The 18,811-nt window shown below is 43.9% G+C and overlaps 1 protein-coding gene across 3 annotated transcripts in view; it reads left to right on the top strand.

Annotated features, from left to right (window-relative positions):
- Positions 1-18,811, top strand: part of CACNA1A (calcium voltage-gated channel subunit alpha1 A) — a 289,262-nt gene that overhangs the window by 116,470 nt on the left and 153,981 nt on the right. For all 3 annotated transcript variants that reach the window (XM_089652658.1, XM_089652659.1, XM_089652660.1), the window contains exons 16-20: positions 873-940; positions 1,022-1,128; positions 2,751-3,545; positions 4,096-4,511; positions 16,149-16,290. In XM_089652658.1, the coding sequence (XP_089508784.1) occupies positions 873-940; positions 1,022-1,128; positions 2,751-3,545; positions 4,096-4,511; positions 16,149-16,290 (1,528 nt within the window). The remainder of the gene's footprint in view (positions 1-872; positions 941-1,021; positions 1,129-2,750; positions 3,546-4,095; positions 4,512-16,148; positions 16,291-18,811) is intronic.

Below are 18,811 nucleotides of genomic sequence, written 5' to 3' on the forward strand. Positions count from 1 at the left end.
ATTGTTCGGAATTCGACCCATGTATGGCCTGCTTAACATTTTCAAAACTCTGAGGAGCTTTGCAAAAAAAAGTTTGAAATGTGATTGTGTAGTTAGTGCAGTGTTTACCAAAGGACATTCTCAATGGTCTACAGTAAAACTGCTCTGTTCAATGCAAGGCCAGTTACTAAGGTGTTACAGTAGTCAAACTGGGTAGTCAAATTTGGGAGATAGAAAGGAGGAACTCATTAATATGCAAGAAAACTTTCGTTCATTTCACACATATTTATTAAAAATCAGCTATAATTGTATTACCTATGCTAAACCTGTGATTTAGCAAGTATTCTTACAAATCTATTGTCCATCCTCCTTTGCACCTTAGCTGGAAATCCAGATTTGGCTGCCAGAAGAAGTGGCTACAGTAAATACTTAAAGTAACAGAGCAGGGCTGAGTGACATAAAACCATATCTGCACTCTCTCCTGTCTGAAGTTTGGGTAGTGCTGTAATAAAAGCAGTGGTATTTTAAGAGAGATGCTTAGATGGCATGCAAATGGTCAGACATTGCCCCAGAGATGAGGCTTTTTAGATAAATAATTCTCTTAGACAATGGGATTCTCAGACTTTAAGGTAAAGTAACAATTTTGTATGAGAGATTTATAGATCCAGAAACTGGCTGCACAGAAAAAGAAAAAAGCTTCACAAACAGTGGCCATTATTGCTAAAAAAATGTTCTCAACAACATCTTTCCTCAATTTTGGTTTGACTGAATAGTTCCTGAATTCTGCCACTAATAGCAAATAAAATATAACTGTATGTTCTAAGTGTATCTATTTGAATTTTAGTAGCTAAGGTATAGCAGGTTGGACATGTTCCTTAGCCTGTTCTGCACAGACACACTGCTGAATGTCTTCTTGGCTATCGCTGTGGACAATCTGGCCAATGCTCAGGAGCTAACCAAGGTATATTTTGGGTAACACCTTTTGTATAAATTGTTCATAGTATGAATATTGTTGCTCTGATTGGCTTTCATCTATCTGCAGGATGAACAGGAGGAAGAGGAGGCTGCCAATCAGAAACTAGCATTACAGAAAGCCAAGGAAGTAGCAGAAGTCAGTCCACTATCAGCTGCCAACATGACCATAGCAGCGTAAGTATGTAAGGTTTTCTAAACAAAAAAAAAAAAAATTGCATCACAACTACCTATATCTTCAGGTTAGATGAGGAAAAAATGCCTTGAAGTAATTTACTTTTTAAATAATAAACATGTTATACTTACCTGCTCTGTGCAATAGAATTGCAGAGCTGCCCAGAACTTCCTCCTCTGGGGTTCCTTTACTGGCACTCCTGACTCCTCCTCTTTTTTGTGTGCCCCCATACCAAGCTGCTTGCTATGGAGGCATACCTTCGCATTCGCTCTGCCTGTGAGAGTGGTGAGAAAGGAGAGAACCAATACAGATAGGAATAGTGCTAGATTGAAGGAGGACTGGGTACGTTTTTACCTTAATGTAGGGAATTCATTAAGGTAAAACATGTTTAGGGTTTAGAACCACAATTTTATACAAATTGACAATGAATGGTATTTCTATATTTACCTTAAAGTGGAACTACACTGCATCTGAGCACCACAAACTAAAAACACCATTTAATTCATTTTTAATATTCACACTCCCCTATCCGTCCATGTCTTCATGCTTTATTTTGCTTAGAAATTGCTTACAAAAAACACCCCCTATCATTTCTGGCCATGACCATCTTGAGTAAAGTCAGATGATTCACGTAGAATTTACTTCTTTGAATCAATCTGCCCTTAGCTCGGGCATGCAGACAGGGGGGTGTGCTTAGCTGAGAAAACCCCTCCTCCCTTCCTGAAGACTCCTGGGAAGTATGACATCATTTGCCTAGGCCTGGGAACCAGGAAGTAACTGAAAAAAATGTAAAAAGAAAAAAAAACTGTTTAAAACAAGTAAATATGATATACTTTCCTATTTATTTACTAATGCTAGTAGCATAAGGATTAAAAATAGTCAATGTTGATTGAGAAAGTGAATTTCCACTTTAACATTCCAAGACAGTTGGAAATGTAAATTGGCATAGTTGGACTTTCCTCAATGATTGTTATTTTTTGTCTTCATTATGCCTTATACTGAGATAACTGCTTAGGACATACACACTTGTCGGATAAAATTACACATATATGTATACTTAGTAAAAAAACAACTGAAATTAGCTTCACTTTACTAAATTTGGAGTGCACAATGTTTATTCTATTTGTGGTGTCACTGTCCTTAAAGAAGTATGTAGGTAAGGTGTTCAGACTTGCTCTGACTTTGCTGGCTGGATGCATATAATATGTCCAGGGGTGGACTGACCATTTAGCCACTCGGGCAGTGCCTGAGGGCCTGGGGTCAGTAGGGGGCCCCATGAGATGCCCCTGGTACCTTTCATAGGTTTTTTTGGGTGTGGTTTGAGTGTGGGCCAGGACACAGGGGGCCCCATGATTTCCTGTTGCCCGGGGGCCCCATGAGTTGTCAGTCCGCCCCTGAATATGTCAGTGACTCAATACAGCCAGACAACCGGCATTCTAAAAGGATGTAAGCAATGGCAGCCTACATACTTATCTGGGTAGCATGAAGCGTAATAAATTTTATAGGTATAGTGAAAACTAACTGTAAGTAGAATACAAAATAGAAATTGGTAAATGCATGAGCATGTGTTTATTAATGTATTTATTTATAAGGGTCTGTTAAACAAAATTTCATGCTTATGTAGGAAAGAGCAGCAGAAGAACCAGAAGACTACAATGTCTGTCTGGGAGCAGCGTACAAGTGAAATGCGTCGGCAGAATTTGATGAACAGTCGGGAGGCCCTGTATAGTGAGCTGGATCCCGAAGAGCGTTGGAAAATGTCTTTCATGCGTCCAGACGTTAAAACACATCTTGACCGGCCACTGGTCGTAGATCCACAGGAAAACCGTAACAACAACACCAACAAAAGTCGGCCAGGAGAAAGCAAGACACCTTTGGAACAGCGGCTTTCTCACCAACGGGCAGAAGACTATCTGCGCAAGCAAGCACGGTTTCAAGAGCGTGCAAGTCGAGCATATGATATGGGTCAGGAATCTGGCCGTCGACCTCGCAGCAAAGAACAGGAAATTTCTCGTGATGGGCAGGACATGGGTCTTCAAGACAGGACAGGGGAAGTGGATGGAGGTGTACGACCACCCCAAGATCCACCCAGGAGACATAGAGGCGGAGGAAGCAAAGAGAGTAGGAGCGGCTCCCCTTTGCCACGTGGGGACAGCGATCACCGCAGGCACAGGGTGCATCGCAGAACGGGGGAAGAACAAGAATATGTGGGTGGGGGTGGCAGTAGGGGAGGAGGTGGAGGAGGAGAAAGGAGGCCTCGTCATGCAAGGGAGGGTGGAAGAACAAGGGAAGTCAGTGGTGGAGGGGAAAGTGAAGGACCTGATGGAGAAAGGAGAAGGCGGCATCGCCACACTGCACAATCCACCTATGAGAATGATGTGAAGAGAGACGACAGGGAAAGAAGACATCGGAGACGGAAGTAAGTAATAGTTTCGTTAGTTTTAACTACTGTCAAAGGTGGTGGGAAGAACTTAATTCTTAGTCCTGTCACAGTTGTGAGAGGCTCGGCTCAGATTTTCCATTTAGTAAACTCATTACACTAGTGTAAATTATTTTTTTATATACTCCTATGAAGATTTCTTTGGATGACAGATGATAGCATGTCAGTTCCTATGGCTTCTTTATTAGACTATATGGAAAACATAGGCTGGGGACAATAGTTAATTAAATCTAAAGATCTTGTATAGATTCTCTCCATCAAGACTGCAGAAGACCTAGAAACTGAATATTACTCCACTCTGTTCAAAATAGAAAATCCATTATTAATGGAGCTTCCCACCAGTGAGTGTGTATATCAAAGAGTGAACACCTAGAGCTATCTCCTTCTAAACAAAATGTTATTTACCACTAAAAAAGGTGCAATCTCATTATAAATATTTAAAAATAAATTCCTGGACTTCAGCCTCAGTATTCCTAAAATCCTCTGTCTTATTTTACTTACTGATAATGGTGCTTTCTTGGACTTGCAGGGACCCTAATGCTCCAGCTCCCAGCTCTGGCCCAAGTCTTTCCACCACAAGACCCATTCAGGATCGATCTCGCCAGGAGAACCAAAGTCAACAGCCAGAAAACATGGACAACATCCGAAACAACAAGCTGGTGACCAATGAACCCCCAATGGGGGGAGGAGGAGGCATCAACCACAGCCCAGCCAAAATGGGCAATCACACCAACTGCGCCAATAATAACAGTGTTCCCACTGTTAATTCTGCTCCAAGACGGACGCCTCTGCCCACTAACTCTGGCCCTCCCCCCACTGTGCCAGATCCTGCCCAGACGCTTAGTAACCCCACTGATGCCTCCAAAGTGACTAAAACTCTTGAGCAGACCACAGTGGATATTACACCACCTTTCCCTGCACCAGTAGAGAATGCCGTTTCACAAGGTAATGTATTTGACTGATACTATTTTATTTTGTGTTTTGAACTTATTGCTTTGGGTCTGTTAATAACACATTGCTTTCATTTACAGTAGCTGGTTCTAACAATTGAAAAGAATTTAGTTCTGAGTTCATAGATAAATGTCACCAACTGGCTCATGAAATCAGTGAAGGGCACTGAACAGACCTGAGATCCAGATCATCCACTAAATACTCTCCATTCTTTCTCTCTTACATTGAAGCATTTACAATTCATTATACTGTATACTGTATTATACAGTGAACCTGTGACCATGCTGTGAAAATGTATGAATCATATATTTTCAACAAGCAGCACAAGAAAGCAATCCCTCACTGATCTCTGTATCTGCAGACACTGTGGAACAGTTCATTCCTTAGGGCTGGTTCACATATGCAACAGCCCTTGCTGCCCCTCCTGAAAGTAATCTATAATTTATCACTTTTCAGAGGGTCGATTGATAGGTGGCTTGGATATGTGACCTCCTGACTGCCTGTTTTGACCATGAAAAGCCTACACCACAACAGTGTGCATTCACTCGAATGGGTCGTGTTTGGTGGTGGTACTGGCCACATCTACAACGCTATATAATTTTTGCCACCAAGCATCACAGCTGCAATATTATTTTGCTGCCAGCTACGGTGCACCATCCCATCCGGTCGCCATTGTAGTTTAGTGTGAACGAGGCCTTTTAATGTAAACCTACAGCAGGTGCTATAAGCTGTGCAGAAACTGCAATGCCATATAGGTGTCTCTGTTGTGATTTTAATGGATGAATTACTCCACAGTACATGCATCTATAGAGGTGTGTAAGGACTTGTTTAAGAGCCATTTATTGCTTGTTTAGAATAAGCCCATACAAGTGACAGTAAAGAGATCTGGCATTGTGTAGCAAAATCCTTTTGATGAAGACAAAATAGAGTAATAGGCCTATCCACAGTCCCGAGTCTCTAACCAAGACTGGAGATTTTGCTGGAAAGATTAGGAAATATTTCCCTTTCTCAGCCTTACAGCTAGCAGAGCTGCTCAGAACTTTACACTGGGGCACTTTATACTCTATATAGTTTTATTTAACATTTAAAGTGGTTGAAGGCTATCTATCATATTTGAAAGACCTTGAAAGTATAAAGCCTTTGGCAAACTGGCAGGAAACATGTCCAGTAAATTACACATAATGTGAACCAGTAACATGGGTTTTGCAAAGCATACTGTGTTTTCTAAAGATAGAGTACAATGATGACTTGCTGAGACAGTCTTATCTGTAATCAAAGCAAAGCATTGGGCCACCGTAGGTGAGAGCGGCTTCTATAACTCATTAAACTATGTGTGCAGTTTAAAGCAGAATGAAGCTCTGCAAATGCATCCATAGACACACACAGCATGGCTCAGATCTGCCTCCAGCTCTCTCCTCACAGGGTTTGATTGACAGCAGCAGGAGCCAATGGCTTCCACTGCTGTCAGAGCTTCTTGTGAATATTAGAAGTGGGGGGAAGGGCTGCTGCAGACGGGACAGTTCTGCATCGGGAAAAGACTAAGGTAAGTGTTTAGGAGGGAAGCTGCTATTGAAAGGTTTATACCTTAAAGTGTTACTAAACCCACAACAGAAAAATCAGTCTGTATATGCAGTAAAGCAGGGGTCCTCAAACTACAGGATACGGCCCGCCAAAGACATTTATCCGGCCCACTGGACCAGTTGGAAAAAAATTTAGAAAAAATGGAAAAAAAATAAATAAAACAGCGCCGGCCGGCAAATAGCTAGGCTGCTTGCTGTGTCCTCGGCCGCGAGGACCCAGCGAGCGGCAGCCTGCAATCCCCAGATTTCGCCTGCTGCAGCCAAAGGAGCAACAGGACAGGAGAGGAGGAGAGCACACCAGGCACCAGGTACAGTGGCATTGCGGTGTCCAGTGTATCAGTGTACAGTGCATTGCAGTGACCAGTGTATTACAGAGTACAGTGCAATTTGGTGTCTAGTGCGTTACAGTGTACAGTGTATTGCAGTGTACAGTTCCTTGCAGTGTCCAGTGCATTATAGTGTACAGTGCATTTTGTTGTCCAGTGCGTTACAGAGTACAGTGCATTGCGGTGTCCAGTGTGTTACAGAGTACAGTGCATTGCGGTGTCCAGTGCATTACCGTGTACAGTACATTGCGGTGCCAAGTGCGTTACAGTGTACAGTGCATTGTGGTGTCCACTGCGTGACAGTGTACAGTGAATTGCAGTGTCCAGTGTGTGACAGTGTACAGTGCATGGCAGTATGTAGTGCGTTACAGAGTACAGTGCATTTTGTTGACCAGTGCATTACAGTGCTTCAGGAAGCACTACATCCTCAAAGGGCAGTTCAAGCTTTGGAAGCTGTGCTTGACATGCTTTTGTTCAATTTAGAACTTGCACCTCTCCTCATACAATTCAAATGGAATACAAAAGCAGCTTGAAGCAGATTGCAACAGATTAGAAGCTGGTCAAAAGCAGGTCAGAAAGAGGTGAACTGCAGTCAAATGCAGGGCTGTCTTAATGCGTAGGCACCAGGTGCATGGAGACCCAATGATAATCTGGTATTAGGCTCTGCCGCTATAGACTATCAGAAGATGCGACAGCAGCGTCACTCTGTACTCCAGTCCGCAGGGAGGAGGAGAAGCACAGCAGCGCCACCTAGTCTTGAAAATTCGGCCAGGCAGGGAATGTCATCCACTATTTTTTGTAGTAATCTAGTACAGCCTCAACAGCTAACTCTCTTCAAACATTGAACTGCATAGCTGGAGCAGACAGTAACGGTCAGAACTGTGCATGGGGAAAGCTGCTTTCTGAGTCCCAACTGCTTCACCTCCCTTCTATGCAGTACTGTGTACACGAGTGAGTGTGTATGTATGTGTGTGAGTTCATGTATGTATGTATGTATGTATGTGAGTGTGTATACTGTATATGTGTGTGAGTTTGTGTATGTGTGTGTGTATGTATGTATTGTGACATGGGGGATGTTTAGCTCAGTGGTGGATGCAATTTTTGTATAGTGAGTCCATCTTACACAGCCATTATAGTTTAGGGCCTGGTATCCCAATTTTATTAAAAAGGAAAAAATTAAACAAAAGTCCATCCAGGATTCCACACAGGGGTTTCAACTTCAGTCAGCAAATACGAATCAAAAAATTCTAAGCCACCGGGCTTTCTTTTTTAATTTTTTTATTATATCTTTTATTAAATTTTTATTAAAGAACATCTGATGCACACAGAAATAACAATAATTTCACCAATAAATAAGTTCCATTTGCATCATCTTTACCCCTATCCCACCCTTGCTCCCACCCTCCCCCCCTCCCCCCCTCCAATTGCCCCAGTCCATATCCAAGTTCCTAGTTTCAAACCTGTCTCATGATTATCTATCTATGTCAGTATCCCTTCCTTCCTATCTCCTTCTCTCTGTCAGATACTCCATTAGAGCTCCCTCTAATACTCTTCCACCTATATTCCAAGCAGTTCCAGATATCTTTTAGGTGTTTTGAAAATTAACCAGCTACTCCACATTTTCTGAAATATTTCTATTCTATCCTCCTCAATACGACGCAACTCCTCCATCTTATAGATATTTTCCACTCTGTTAACCCAGTCAATTTATTCTTGGTTTGTCCGGGGCTAGCCAGAATTTGGGAATCAAGCTCTTAGCCGCACTGAATAGATGATATAATGCCCTGTCCTTATGTAGTTTTACTAAAGGTTCACATTTGTAAAATAAACATGTCCACGGGTCTCTCTGTACAGTAATCCCACATATTTCCTGAATATATTGTAATATTCCCTTCCAGTAATCCTGTATTTTCGGGCAATCTCACGATATGTGTGCCATTGTTCCCTTTTCCCCACACCCTCTCCAACATAGAGGTGAAACATCTACTTGTTTATGTGCCACACATCTAGGCAAACATTTGTAATTAATTTCAAGTGTGCTCATATTTGCCACCTCATATGTTAATTTGAATATTTCATTCTTTTGTTGCTCGTCCAATTTTGTTCCAAGCTCCTGTTCCAATTTTCCCAAGAACTGGGGAGGATAGGTACCCTCCATATCCATAAGAATCTTATAAATCCTGGAAGTTCCTTTTTTAGGAACTGTATTTACATTCAGGAGTTTTTCGAATGGATACAGATCCTCCGACGTCCTCAATGGTTGTGGGAGTGTTGAGACAAAATGACCTAATTGGCCATACCGCCACTCGTCTAATGTTATCTTTAATCCATTTCTCCGAAATATTATCCTTCCCTGGGGGGAAATACTCTGTTCCCGCCAAGGGAATCATAACTGAATTATATTTCTATCCCTTTTGCTTATACATTCTATCCCAAACACTTAAAACTTTCTTTGCCAGTGGATTAATATTCACATCTAATGTGTGGAATTTATGTGGTAGCCAAACCATCTTCCCTAACTGTGCCTTGCTCAGAAGCCCTTCCATATTCACCCAACCTTTCCCTTGTGAGGTAAATATCCAGTCTATTATTCGTGATAATATCACCACTTGATAACATTAGGCATTCCAAAACTCCCATTCCCTTTTGCCCTACACAATACCTCATACCTAATTCTCGGTTTATTGTTTGCCCGAATAAACGTAAATATCATCTTCTTTATTATCCCGAAGAAAGATCCTAGTAGGTGCACTGGGAGCTTGTGAAACTTATACAGGATTTTTGATACGATCACCATCTTTACTAGATTTATATGACCTATCCAGGAAGCTCCTCCTTTTGACAGTCTCCCCAGCTCCTCTTTTATTTCGTTTAATAGTGGGATATAATATGCCTGGTACAGGGCTTTTATTGAAGGAGTTAGTTTTATTCCCATGTAGCCTATTTCCTTTTCTTTTCAAGTAAATGGAAAGTCTTTTTGTAGACTCAACTTCTCAACTTTTGGTATATTGATGTTAAGATCTCTGACTTTGCAGGGTTTATTTTCAAACTTGATAGCTCACCATACTGTTTTAATAGTGCAATTAAATTATATAATCGTTATATGTGCCTGCAATGACTCCTCCCTCATTTCCAGTCCCTCCCCTATTGCATTCATATAACCATACATTTCAGGGACTAGGAGATCTCTTCATTCTACCAGGGCTCTTTCCTTCGGCCGTATTTTTTAAAGCCAAGGTGATTTCCTTCAATGTAATAGGTCTCTCTAGGGCCTCTAATTTTTTTTCTGATATTCTTGGCAGCTTCACTTCATTTAAATATTTCTGTCTATTTCTCTTCTTTTCCTCCTCCGTTTGTTTTTGGTTTCTGGGGCTCACATTGTACAACCGGCTATAATATTTTTGGAAGCTATTAGCAATATCAGTGGTGGCGTACACCATTTCTCCTTTGTCATCTTTTATTTTTTCTATAAAGTTTTTGGATTTCTTTTCCTTTAGTTTCCTCATCAAGTATTTTCCAGGTCTATTCCCCCACTTATATCTTTCTTTTGAGACCCTGTTAAGTATCCTTCTTGACTCCTGTTCCATAAGATCTTTTCATTCTTCTCTTTTAATAATTATCTTCTGATAAACGGCTGTACCTATCTTCTTTTTATGTGACCGTTAGAGCTCCTCCATCACTGTCTTTATTTTTTTCCCCTCATTATTTCTTTTGTTCTGCTCCCATCGAAATCAATATTCCTCTGATATATGCTTTGTGTGCCTCCCAGACTGTGGCCACCAACACCTCCTCAGTCTCATTGTGCTAAAAAAATTGCTCAATTTTCTGCCATAACCTTTTCTCTAATTCAGGATCCTGTGTAAGCATCTCGTAGCATGATCAGAGATAGACATAACCTCTATGTTGGCACTTACCAACGACTCCAGTTGTCTATGTTTGATTATTATATAATCTAGTCTTGAATACAGCCCATGAACCGGAGAGAAGAAGGTGTAATCTCTTTCTCATGGGTGTTTTACTCTCCAGGTGTCTGCCAGTTGACACTGATATAATAGCCACTTCAATAATTTTGATTTCCTACCCCCCTCTCTCCGCTCACAGGATGACGCATCCATCTGAGGATCCAAACACAAATGTAAATCTCCAGCCACAACCAGACTACCCTTTTTAAATTCAAAAAGTTTTCTTAACACACCCTCCAAGAATATTACTGAATTTTTTTATTTTTTTATCGGGCAAGAGATATTAACTAGTGTATATTCAGATCCTTGCAATTTTCCCCTCAGAAATAGAAATCGGCCCTCTGGGTTCTCCATTCTTCCCTCCAGGATAAAACTTACATTTTTTTAAAACCCTATTGCTATCCCTTTAGCCCTGGACTAGACTAGAGAGTCTGCGTAGTACCATGATTCGTAGTACTTTGTGTATAACTTAACATTTGTATTGTGGGTTATATGTGTTTCTTGAAGAAATATTACATCTATGGAGTGTTGTTGAATTTCCCTAAGTATCTTATGTCTTTTTGTTGGGGAATTTAACCCTTTAACATTATAAGTCATAAACTTAATCAAGCTCATTTCAACTATTATTTCCCTACCCTACCAGAATTTCCAACACAGGAAGACAACTACAGACATTTTAAGATATGGACTTTCTCCCTTTCCTCCCTGCCAGAAATTCCCATTTTCTTCCCTCACCCCTCTGTTTGCCCACACACCACCCCATTTCCCACCCTCCCTTCCCCCTTCTCCCTACCCTAACACCACACCCCCACCCTCCCTTCACCCTTCCTTCCCCCTACCTATCTTACCCCTAAGACCCTCATGGCCTACATATTGCCCAGGAATCTGTTGTGGCTTATTCCCACTATCGATTCCTAATTTGGGAGGAGACTCAAAACACGCACGCCTATTCCAATCCCTGTCTCGAATCATCAATCAGATTGGAGTCTGACAGCATATTTGACCTCCAGGCCAACCGCCAGCCCCTCGCTCCCTCAATCCATCCCGCCCATCATCTGAACAAGGGAGGAAGAGATCAAGGGCAAAGGAGCCATGGTGCGGCCAGTGGAGGACTGGGGGGATGGGGGGAAGAGAAGGAAAAAAAAAACCCTCTCTCTCCAAACCTCCCCCCACACCCCCCCCCCCCACACACACACACACCATACCTTTCTACTTCTTCTTCTTGGTTACCCACTGCCATTCTCACAACCCCTGCCCTTTACTCTCCTTAGGCCCCTCTGTCCACCCTTCAAGGTCCATTTTCTGTAAATCTAATTTCTCACAAAAGTCACTGAGATCTTCTGGGAACCTGAGCCTTGCCGATTTCCCAGCTTTCCATCCGATCAGGCATGCTGGAAAACCCCAGTTATATCAAACTTTTTTCTCTCTCATATGCTCCAGCAATGGTTTCAGAGATCTTCTTCTAGCCAGTGTCTCTGGGGCAATGTTGGCAACAATATGCAACTTTGTTACCTCATATTTTATTTCAGTAGAGTCATGCAAACTTTTCCATATTCTTTCTCTGTCTTCATAATAATGAAATCGAACTATCACATCTCTGGGGCTTTCCGCAGAATCTCCTTTTGGTCATCTAATCCTATGTACTATCTCAATTTTCAGATTTTCTGCCGCTGATCTTCCAATTATTGGGTTACACACTGTCTTTATTTTCTCCCTTAGATCCTCTTCCTGTTCTTCTTCTGGTAGACCACAAATCCTTAGATTCTTTCTTCTATCACGGTTCTCATGGTCTTCCAATTTAAATGAAAGCTTTCTCTGTTCTCACCGCATTTCCTCCACCTGCATTTCTAATTTATTAATTAAATGAGCGTGTGCTTCCATTCTCTCCTCTACTTCTTCCACTCGCTTTAGAATTCGACCCTAGTCATTGCGTAGTACCCCCATCTCATTTTTCAAGAATATCTCCAGTTTTGCAAACATTTCCGCCATATCGGTTTTTGACACTGTCCAAACTTATCGATTCGATAGTCTGGTTCCCTTCCCGGGACACAGATGACAATCTAGATAGATCTCCCTCAGATTTTCTAACTTCTTGTTTTTCCTTAGTTTGATTCACTGAACCTTTCTCCTGATAGGGCATGTATTTTTTAATTGTATTAGCTTTCGCAATCGATTGGGGGGGTTTTGAGCCCCCACTTTTAGCTGATTTGCCCATCATTCCTGATTCCACTGTCCTGTTACTTTTCTGTTATCTCAGGTTTTCTGTAACTGTCCCAAAAGTAATCACCTGAGCGTACCCGCACTGGGTTTTCTGTTATACTGTAAAAATCATCCCCAGGAAAAGGCCCTTTTTCTTTTACTCTAGTGACTATTGCCACTCCTGGTCTATTACTTTGGGGGCCAAAATAAGGTAAACAGTTCCACCAACCTAAGAGAACCCCCCCGCAGTATAGTCCTCTGTCACCCCCAATACTCTGGTATGTTTGACTTTAGTTTGTCACATATGCATCAAATACAACAGAAGTTTAAGTGTCCTGCCGTTGCCACGGCAACTCACCATCACCTTCCGCACCATTCAGTACCGATCAGCCCCTGTTCCCTGCTCGTCTCCCGCCTGGGCTTCCAGACACACCTGTGGGGGGACTTAGTGCGTTATTGATGATCTGGGGGTCTCTAGGTCTCTTGAGGATCATGTCTCAGCACAAGGGGGATCTCTCCATAGCCCTAATTCTACTTCGTCCGCCAAGCCTCCCTCCTCTCCCGGACCTTTAAGATTTCACTGTGGGCTCGGCATCCTCTATTGCCTGGGCAATCCAGTCCCACTCCCGGTACCACTTTTTTATTTTCTATTTATTTAATTTATTTCACCTCCCACGTTTGTCACTTTTTCTGTTACTTATGCGTGTGTTTTCACGGATGGAGGGTGTGGGTCCTCGGGCCTACCCTGAAGTCTAGGGGGAGGATGTGTGGCCTTTTGGTTCCTTCCTCCCCTGATCCCTAGGGGGCTTTTCTTCGGGAGAGCCCCCTGACCAAGTACTGGGTGTCTGGCTTTGGCTGGACACAAGGAACGGTAGTCCACCAGGCCTTTTGGCCAGGAGGACCAATTGGGAACCTTGTCCCCATCAGGAGCTTCGTGCCCCGGGGGATCAGGGTAAGTGGTCCAAGCCCCTTTAGGGGTAGGACACAGCACACCCCTAAGTGCACTTTTTCGTGTGGTGTTTTGCACTTGCACATTTTTTGTGAACACTTACGGGTTTTTACGTTATAGTTGCACGTTTGCGGACTTAAAAAAAAAAAAAAAAAAAAATCCAGTCCCACTCTTGGCCCGCTGAGGACCCAGGACTCCTGCATGCCTCACAGTTGCTGCAGACTGCAAGCCATCTGCTCCAGGATCCCGCCACCAGGAATCACCAGCCACCGCCAGCACCACCCGGCCACCGATGGACACTCCTTGCCAGCTGGAGCCTCCCTCAGGTCATTTCCGAGCAGTCGGGTACAAGGCAGTCAGACACACATAGCTAGTGGGCACCCCGGAGCATTACGTGGTTCAAAGCGCCATGTTCAGGCCCCTCCCCTGCCCTGTAACCTTTTGAGCCACCTGGCATTCTGGTCAGCAGTACCTCTGCTTGTTTTGGTCTCCCAGACCACTTGCTATTCAGGCTCTCTTTCAGCCTCTGTGACAGTACCTTGCTGTTCAGGCCCACGTGGCCTCTTGACAGGGTTTTATAATATCTCCAGCTTGCACCCATTAGAGCTTTCTGGATTCTCTCTCAGCCACCCTCCCCAGACTCACTGGCCTCTGCAGTTTCTTCATTCTACCAGACCCTCTCTTGGTCCCCCAGACTTAGAGTTGTCTGGACATTCCCAGTCCTTGGGCTCAGAATCCCTCTCCCATAGGATGTAGTCTCCTCCAGGAATTCCCAGCTCTCCTGACAGGGCTCTGTCCTCAAACAGCTCCAACTTCCACCTTCTATTGCTCTCACCAGCCCACCATTATAAAGGCTGTGTGCACCTGGGCACACACCCTGCTGGTTGTCCACAACACTCAGATATTGGGTTGGAGATTCCACCCCGCCCAAGACTCTTAGGAATCTCCAAACTACAGAGCCCCATCCGGCAATACCAAGATCCAGAGAAAGCTGCAAAAGCAGTTTTCTCCTCTCAAAATTTGTCAGGAGACATGCAAACTCTGTGTCTTTTTCCTGGCCAACTCTATAGTGACAGTGCCTCATACTGTCACAGTATGTATTTGAGCGTGTATGTACATAAGTGTGTATGAGTTTATATATGTATGTAGTAAGTGTGTGTATGCATGTGAGTTTATGTATGAGTGTATGTATGTACATATGTATGCGTGTCTGTGTATGTATGTGTGTGCATACTCATATGCGTGTGTGTATATATGCATGTATGTCCGTACATTACTATTAGGTCTTTTTTACACAGGCACAACCGTGCAAAGGCTGTGTTTGCCTGCACAGCGATGGGATGCACAGGCGTTCTGTGCAACCCCGTGCAGACAGTCCCATTCATGTCAATTGAGACGCAGCAGCTGGACAAACATGAATCACTGCTTCTAATTTGACATCCATGTGTGTGTGGGTCCCCAAACACAGAGTGTGTGGATTTGGGGACCCGTGCCCACACTGATGCCATATTGGGAGCAGCGGTTGTGTCCGTGAAGCTGCTGCATCCTAGCTGACATGAATGGGACTGCCTGCATGAGGATGGACGGACCTCCTGTGCATCCTCATGCCCGTGCTGGCAAACATGGACCTTGCATGAGTGTATGCTTAAGTATGCGCATGTGAACAATGCCTAATAGTAACGTACATACATACAGGCCGCCTACAGACTAGGAGAAGCATTTATGACAGGAGGACAGTGTGTACAGGGAGGGGGATAGTGTAAAAAAGGAGTGGGAGCAGTGTGCACAGGAAAAAAGAGGGTCAGTGTATACAGGAGCAGGGCAGTGTGTACAGAGGGTGGAACAGTGTGTACAGAGGGTAAATTTAATTTGGGATAATTTCCTTGTTGTGTTTTTTCTTTGTTGTTTCTAATGAGACTATAAAGCCACGCTGAATATTTAGCATCATTTATTCACTCCCACTTTTTGCCATGGTGCCCTACGCATGCCACAAGTAGTAGGGGCCCCAGTATGTTACTTTGCCCAGGGGCCCATGATCCTATTAAGATGGCCCTGGTCAAATGTAACTGTTATGTAAAAGTGAACAATTTCAGCAATGTCTCAAACTGGTCCCAAATCCAAGCAAAATGCACCTGGATGCAAGATGCAATCACCCATCTACAAAGGTCCTGACTCAGTGAAGTGTCTGATAGGCGGATATAAATCACAAAAGTGGGTGGCAGAATTACAATCTGGCATATAAGACAATTCACAAACGTTTGTTTTAACTGTGTACTTAGCTGTTTCCTGGAGTTTACCATTACCAACATTTTATAGGATAAGGCTGTCATATTTGTCTACACCTGAGTCTTTTGTACTATATATTTTATATATCCAAGGTGCTATTGTCTAACTGTACCAGAAATCTTTCAAGCTTTCAAGGTATTAGCCAATAAACGTATGAGCATCAATTAAAGTCATCATCCATTTTCTAGTGTTGTAATTGCCAATTTTTTTGGGATCAGAATGACAGTATATACATGTCAGAAATAAGTAACCTTTTTATGTTCCTTTCCTTGTTCAGTACTAAGTGTCTACTTCACTGTCTGTCTGTATTCCTTTACTTTTTATTTTAGTTAATAAAACAGTGGCAGTATCCCCACTACCTCAGAAAGAGGATGAGAAGAAAGAAGAAGAAGAGGATGACGATGATGGTGGGAAGGGTCCAAAGCCAATGCCACCTTACAGCTCCATGTTTATTTTATCAACTACAAATCCGTAAGTTTACAAATTAGTTTTTACCATGGCTCTCCTTTCAACCTTTCATCATCTTTGTATATGCCTTTCTGCACAGTGGCAAATCTAGACATTCTTTCATCCTGAGCAAAGACTTAGCTTGGTGTACACCCCCCCATCCCATCCATTTTATTATTTTTTACAGTTTTTTCACAGCCCTGTTGGGGGTCTTTACTGAAAAATCAGGGTTTTAAACAGACCCCTGATGTATCACTTTTGAGACAGAGAAAGGGATTGAGGGCACAGTTTATGTGCTGAGTGGCAGGGGTGCGGGGTGGGGTGGCCAAGGGAGCACACACGGGGCCGTGTGATCATACAGCCTATTGATGGGTCTCACCTAGCTGACATTGGCTGGACTGGCGGGGAACCCCCGGAGCACAGTGATTTAAAGGGTAAGTAGTAGAAGTCCCAGGAGAGGCAGTAGCTCAGCAACTGGCCTCACCATCCTCTTGATCTACTCAGCTTTCAGTGTCTGTTCACTTGGGCCAGCTGTATTCCCGCTCTCCAGGTCTAGAGGATCCAGTGGGGTGCAGGAGCTGGAGGAGCCACCATTGCAGCACTTTGGAGCCACAGCGTTACAGGAAGGAGCAAAGGCCAAGGGGAAGCTGCAGGGGAGGAGGGCGAACGGAGGTTTTCCTGAACCAGGGGTGGAGGCGGATCAGTGGCAGGCAGGACTCACCTACCTTGTGCGTTTACCACAATGACCCTGAGAACTAGTGACACACTCACCTCCTTGTGCAACTCCCCCATACTCCCCCCCACTTAACTTGTACAGCTTCCCCATCCTCCACCTCATCTTGTGCATTTGTGACACTCCCCTCACTTTGTCTTTCTCCCCCCCCCCCTCACCTTGTGCAGCTTCCCCTGCCCTCCCCCCCTCACCTTGTGCACTCCATTCACCGCGTGCAACTTCCCTTCTCCCCCATATCTTGTGCATCCCCCTCTTCCATCCTCATCTTGTGCACTCCTCTTCTCCCATCACCATGTGCACCCCACCACCATGTGCAGCTTCTCCATCCTCCAGTGTCCCCCCTCACCTTGTGCAGCTACCCCCTCAAACTTGTGTACCCTCGTATCTTGTGTAACTTAAACCCCCTCCCCACCTTGTACCCTCCTCCTTGCCCTTGTGCATCCCTCCACCTTGTGGAGCTTACCCATGCCTCCCCTTTGTTTCCTCCACTTCCCCCTCTCCCAGTGCTCCCTCCCCCACCTTGTGTGGCTTCAACATGGAACCCAGAGCCTTGACCTCCTGGCTGTGGTGCCGGCCCTCCTCCAAACACTAGTAGCACATGGGGGTTTTGCACTGCACACAGTATTTGCTGTGGTTCTCCTTGCTGGTGGTCGATACAAGTGGAGATCTTCTGGGGAGCTCAGTTTCTCGCTCACCCGGTCCTGAGGGTGCAGTAGCAAGTGATGTTTGGCCAGCGGTCCCTGGGGTGGATGACAGTGGAAGCCAGGGGTGGAGGCGGATCAGTGGCAGGCAGGACTCACCCACCTTGTAGAGGTTGTGTTGCACTGCTTGCAGATTATGGCACTGTGACCTAGAAGAGGTTGTGTTTCACTGCTTGCACATGACGGCACAGTGGCCTTCTTAGGGCTTCTAGCTCAGATGGCACTTGAGAGCGGCTGCCTTGCTCTGCCAGGAGTGATGCATGATGCCTTCCAGGATCCGATGTTGCTACACTGGTTCTTGGTGACGCCACAAAGGCCCTGCTCATCCAAGAGAAGGTCAGGCATTGGTGGCGGGGAGGGGATAGCAGGGCCCCAAAAGAGTGATGGTGAGGTTGGTGCGGGGCGGGCATGGGCGGGAAAAGACGCGAACATTTGGATGCACGAGTGTATATGTGCACGTGTAAGACACTCCTTAGAACCTCTGTCAGTGCTAACACAGTGGAACAGAAGGCTATCAGCCAAAAAATATTGTAGTAGTGGTAAACTTTAGTCAGAAAATGAAGTTCAGTTAGATCACTTCAGGCTGGCCCCTTTTGCAGGTATAGCGATGAAAAACATTAACAATAAATGTCCATACTGTTTAAAGTCCAGTAGTACACTGTCTCACCCTGCTCTGCACATGCTCAGTTGCTGTCTATTTTTCAGCACTGTGCTGAATTTGTAGAGACGATCTACTGACAGCCTAAAGATTTATGTCCTGCTGCTCAGGGGCTCTGGACTTCAACAAAATGGCAGCCTCCAGCAAGAAGAAACAGGAACAATGCTGGAGGCAATTTACAGCACACAATCATTTTGGTAGTATAATTACTAATGTGAAATGAATGTTCCTTGATAGACATTGTTTTATCAGGTTGTTATGGGTAAAATTCTCATTGTAACTAATCACAAGATTAATCAATGTCTCAGACAATGGAATACAACAGTACAAAAGATTAGATGATGTTACATGTATGTCTAACTCCAAACACTTTTAGCTGATGCTTCTTGAAGACAAGATAGGATTAGATGAGATTGCTTGAGACAAACAATCGCAGGTGATCTTTATTTATAC

This window comes from Staurois parvus, unplaced genomic scaffold (assembly GCF_062004578.1).
Source record: "Staurois parvus isolate SC_StPar_1 unplaced genomic scaffold, SC_StPar_1.0 ptg000689l, whole genome shotgun sequence".
NCBI classification, from domain to species: Eukaryota; Metazoa; Chordata; class Amphibia; order Anura; family Ranidae; genus Staurois; species Staurois parvus.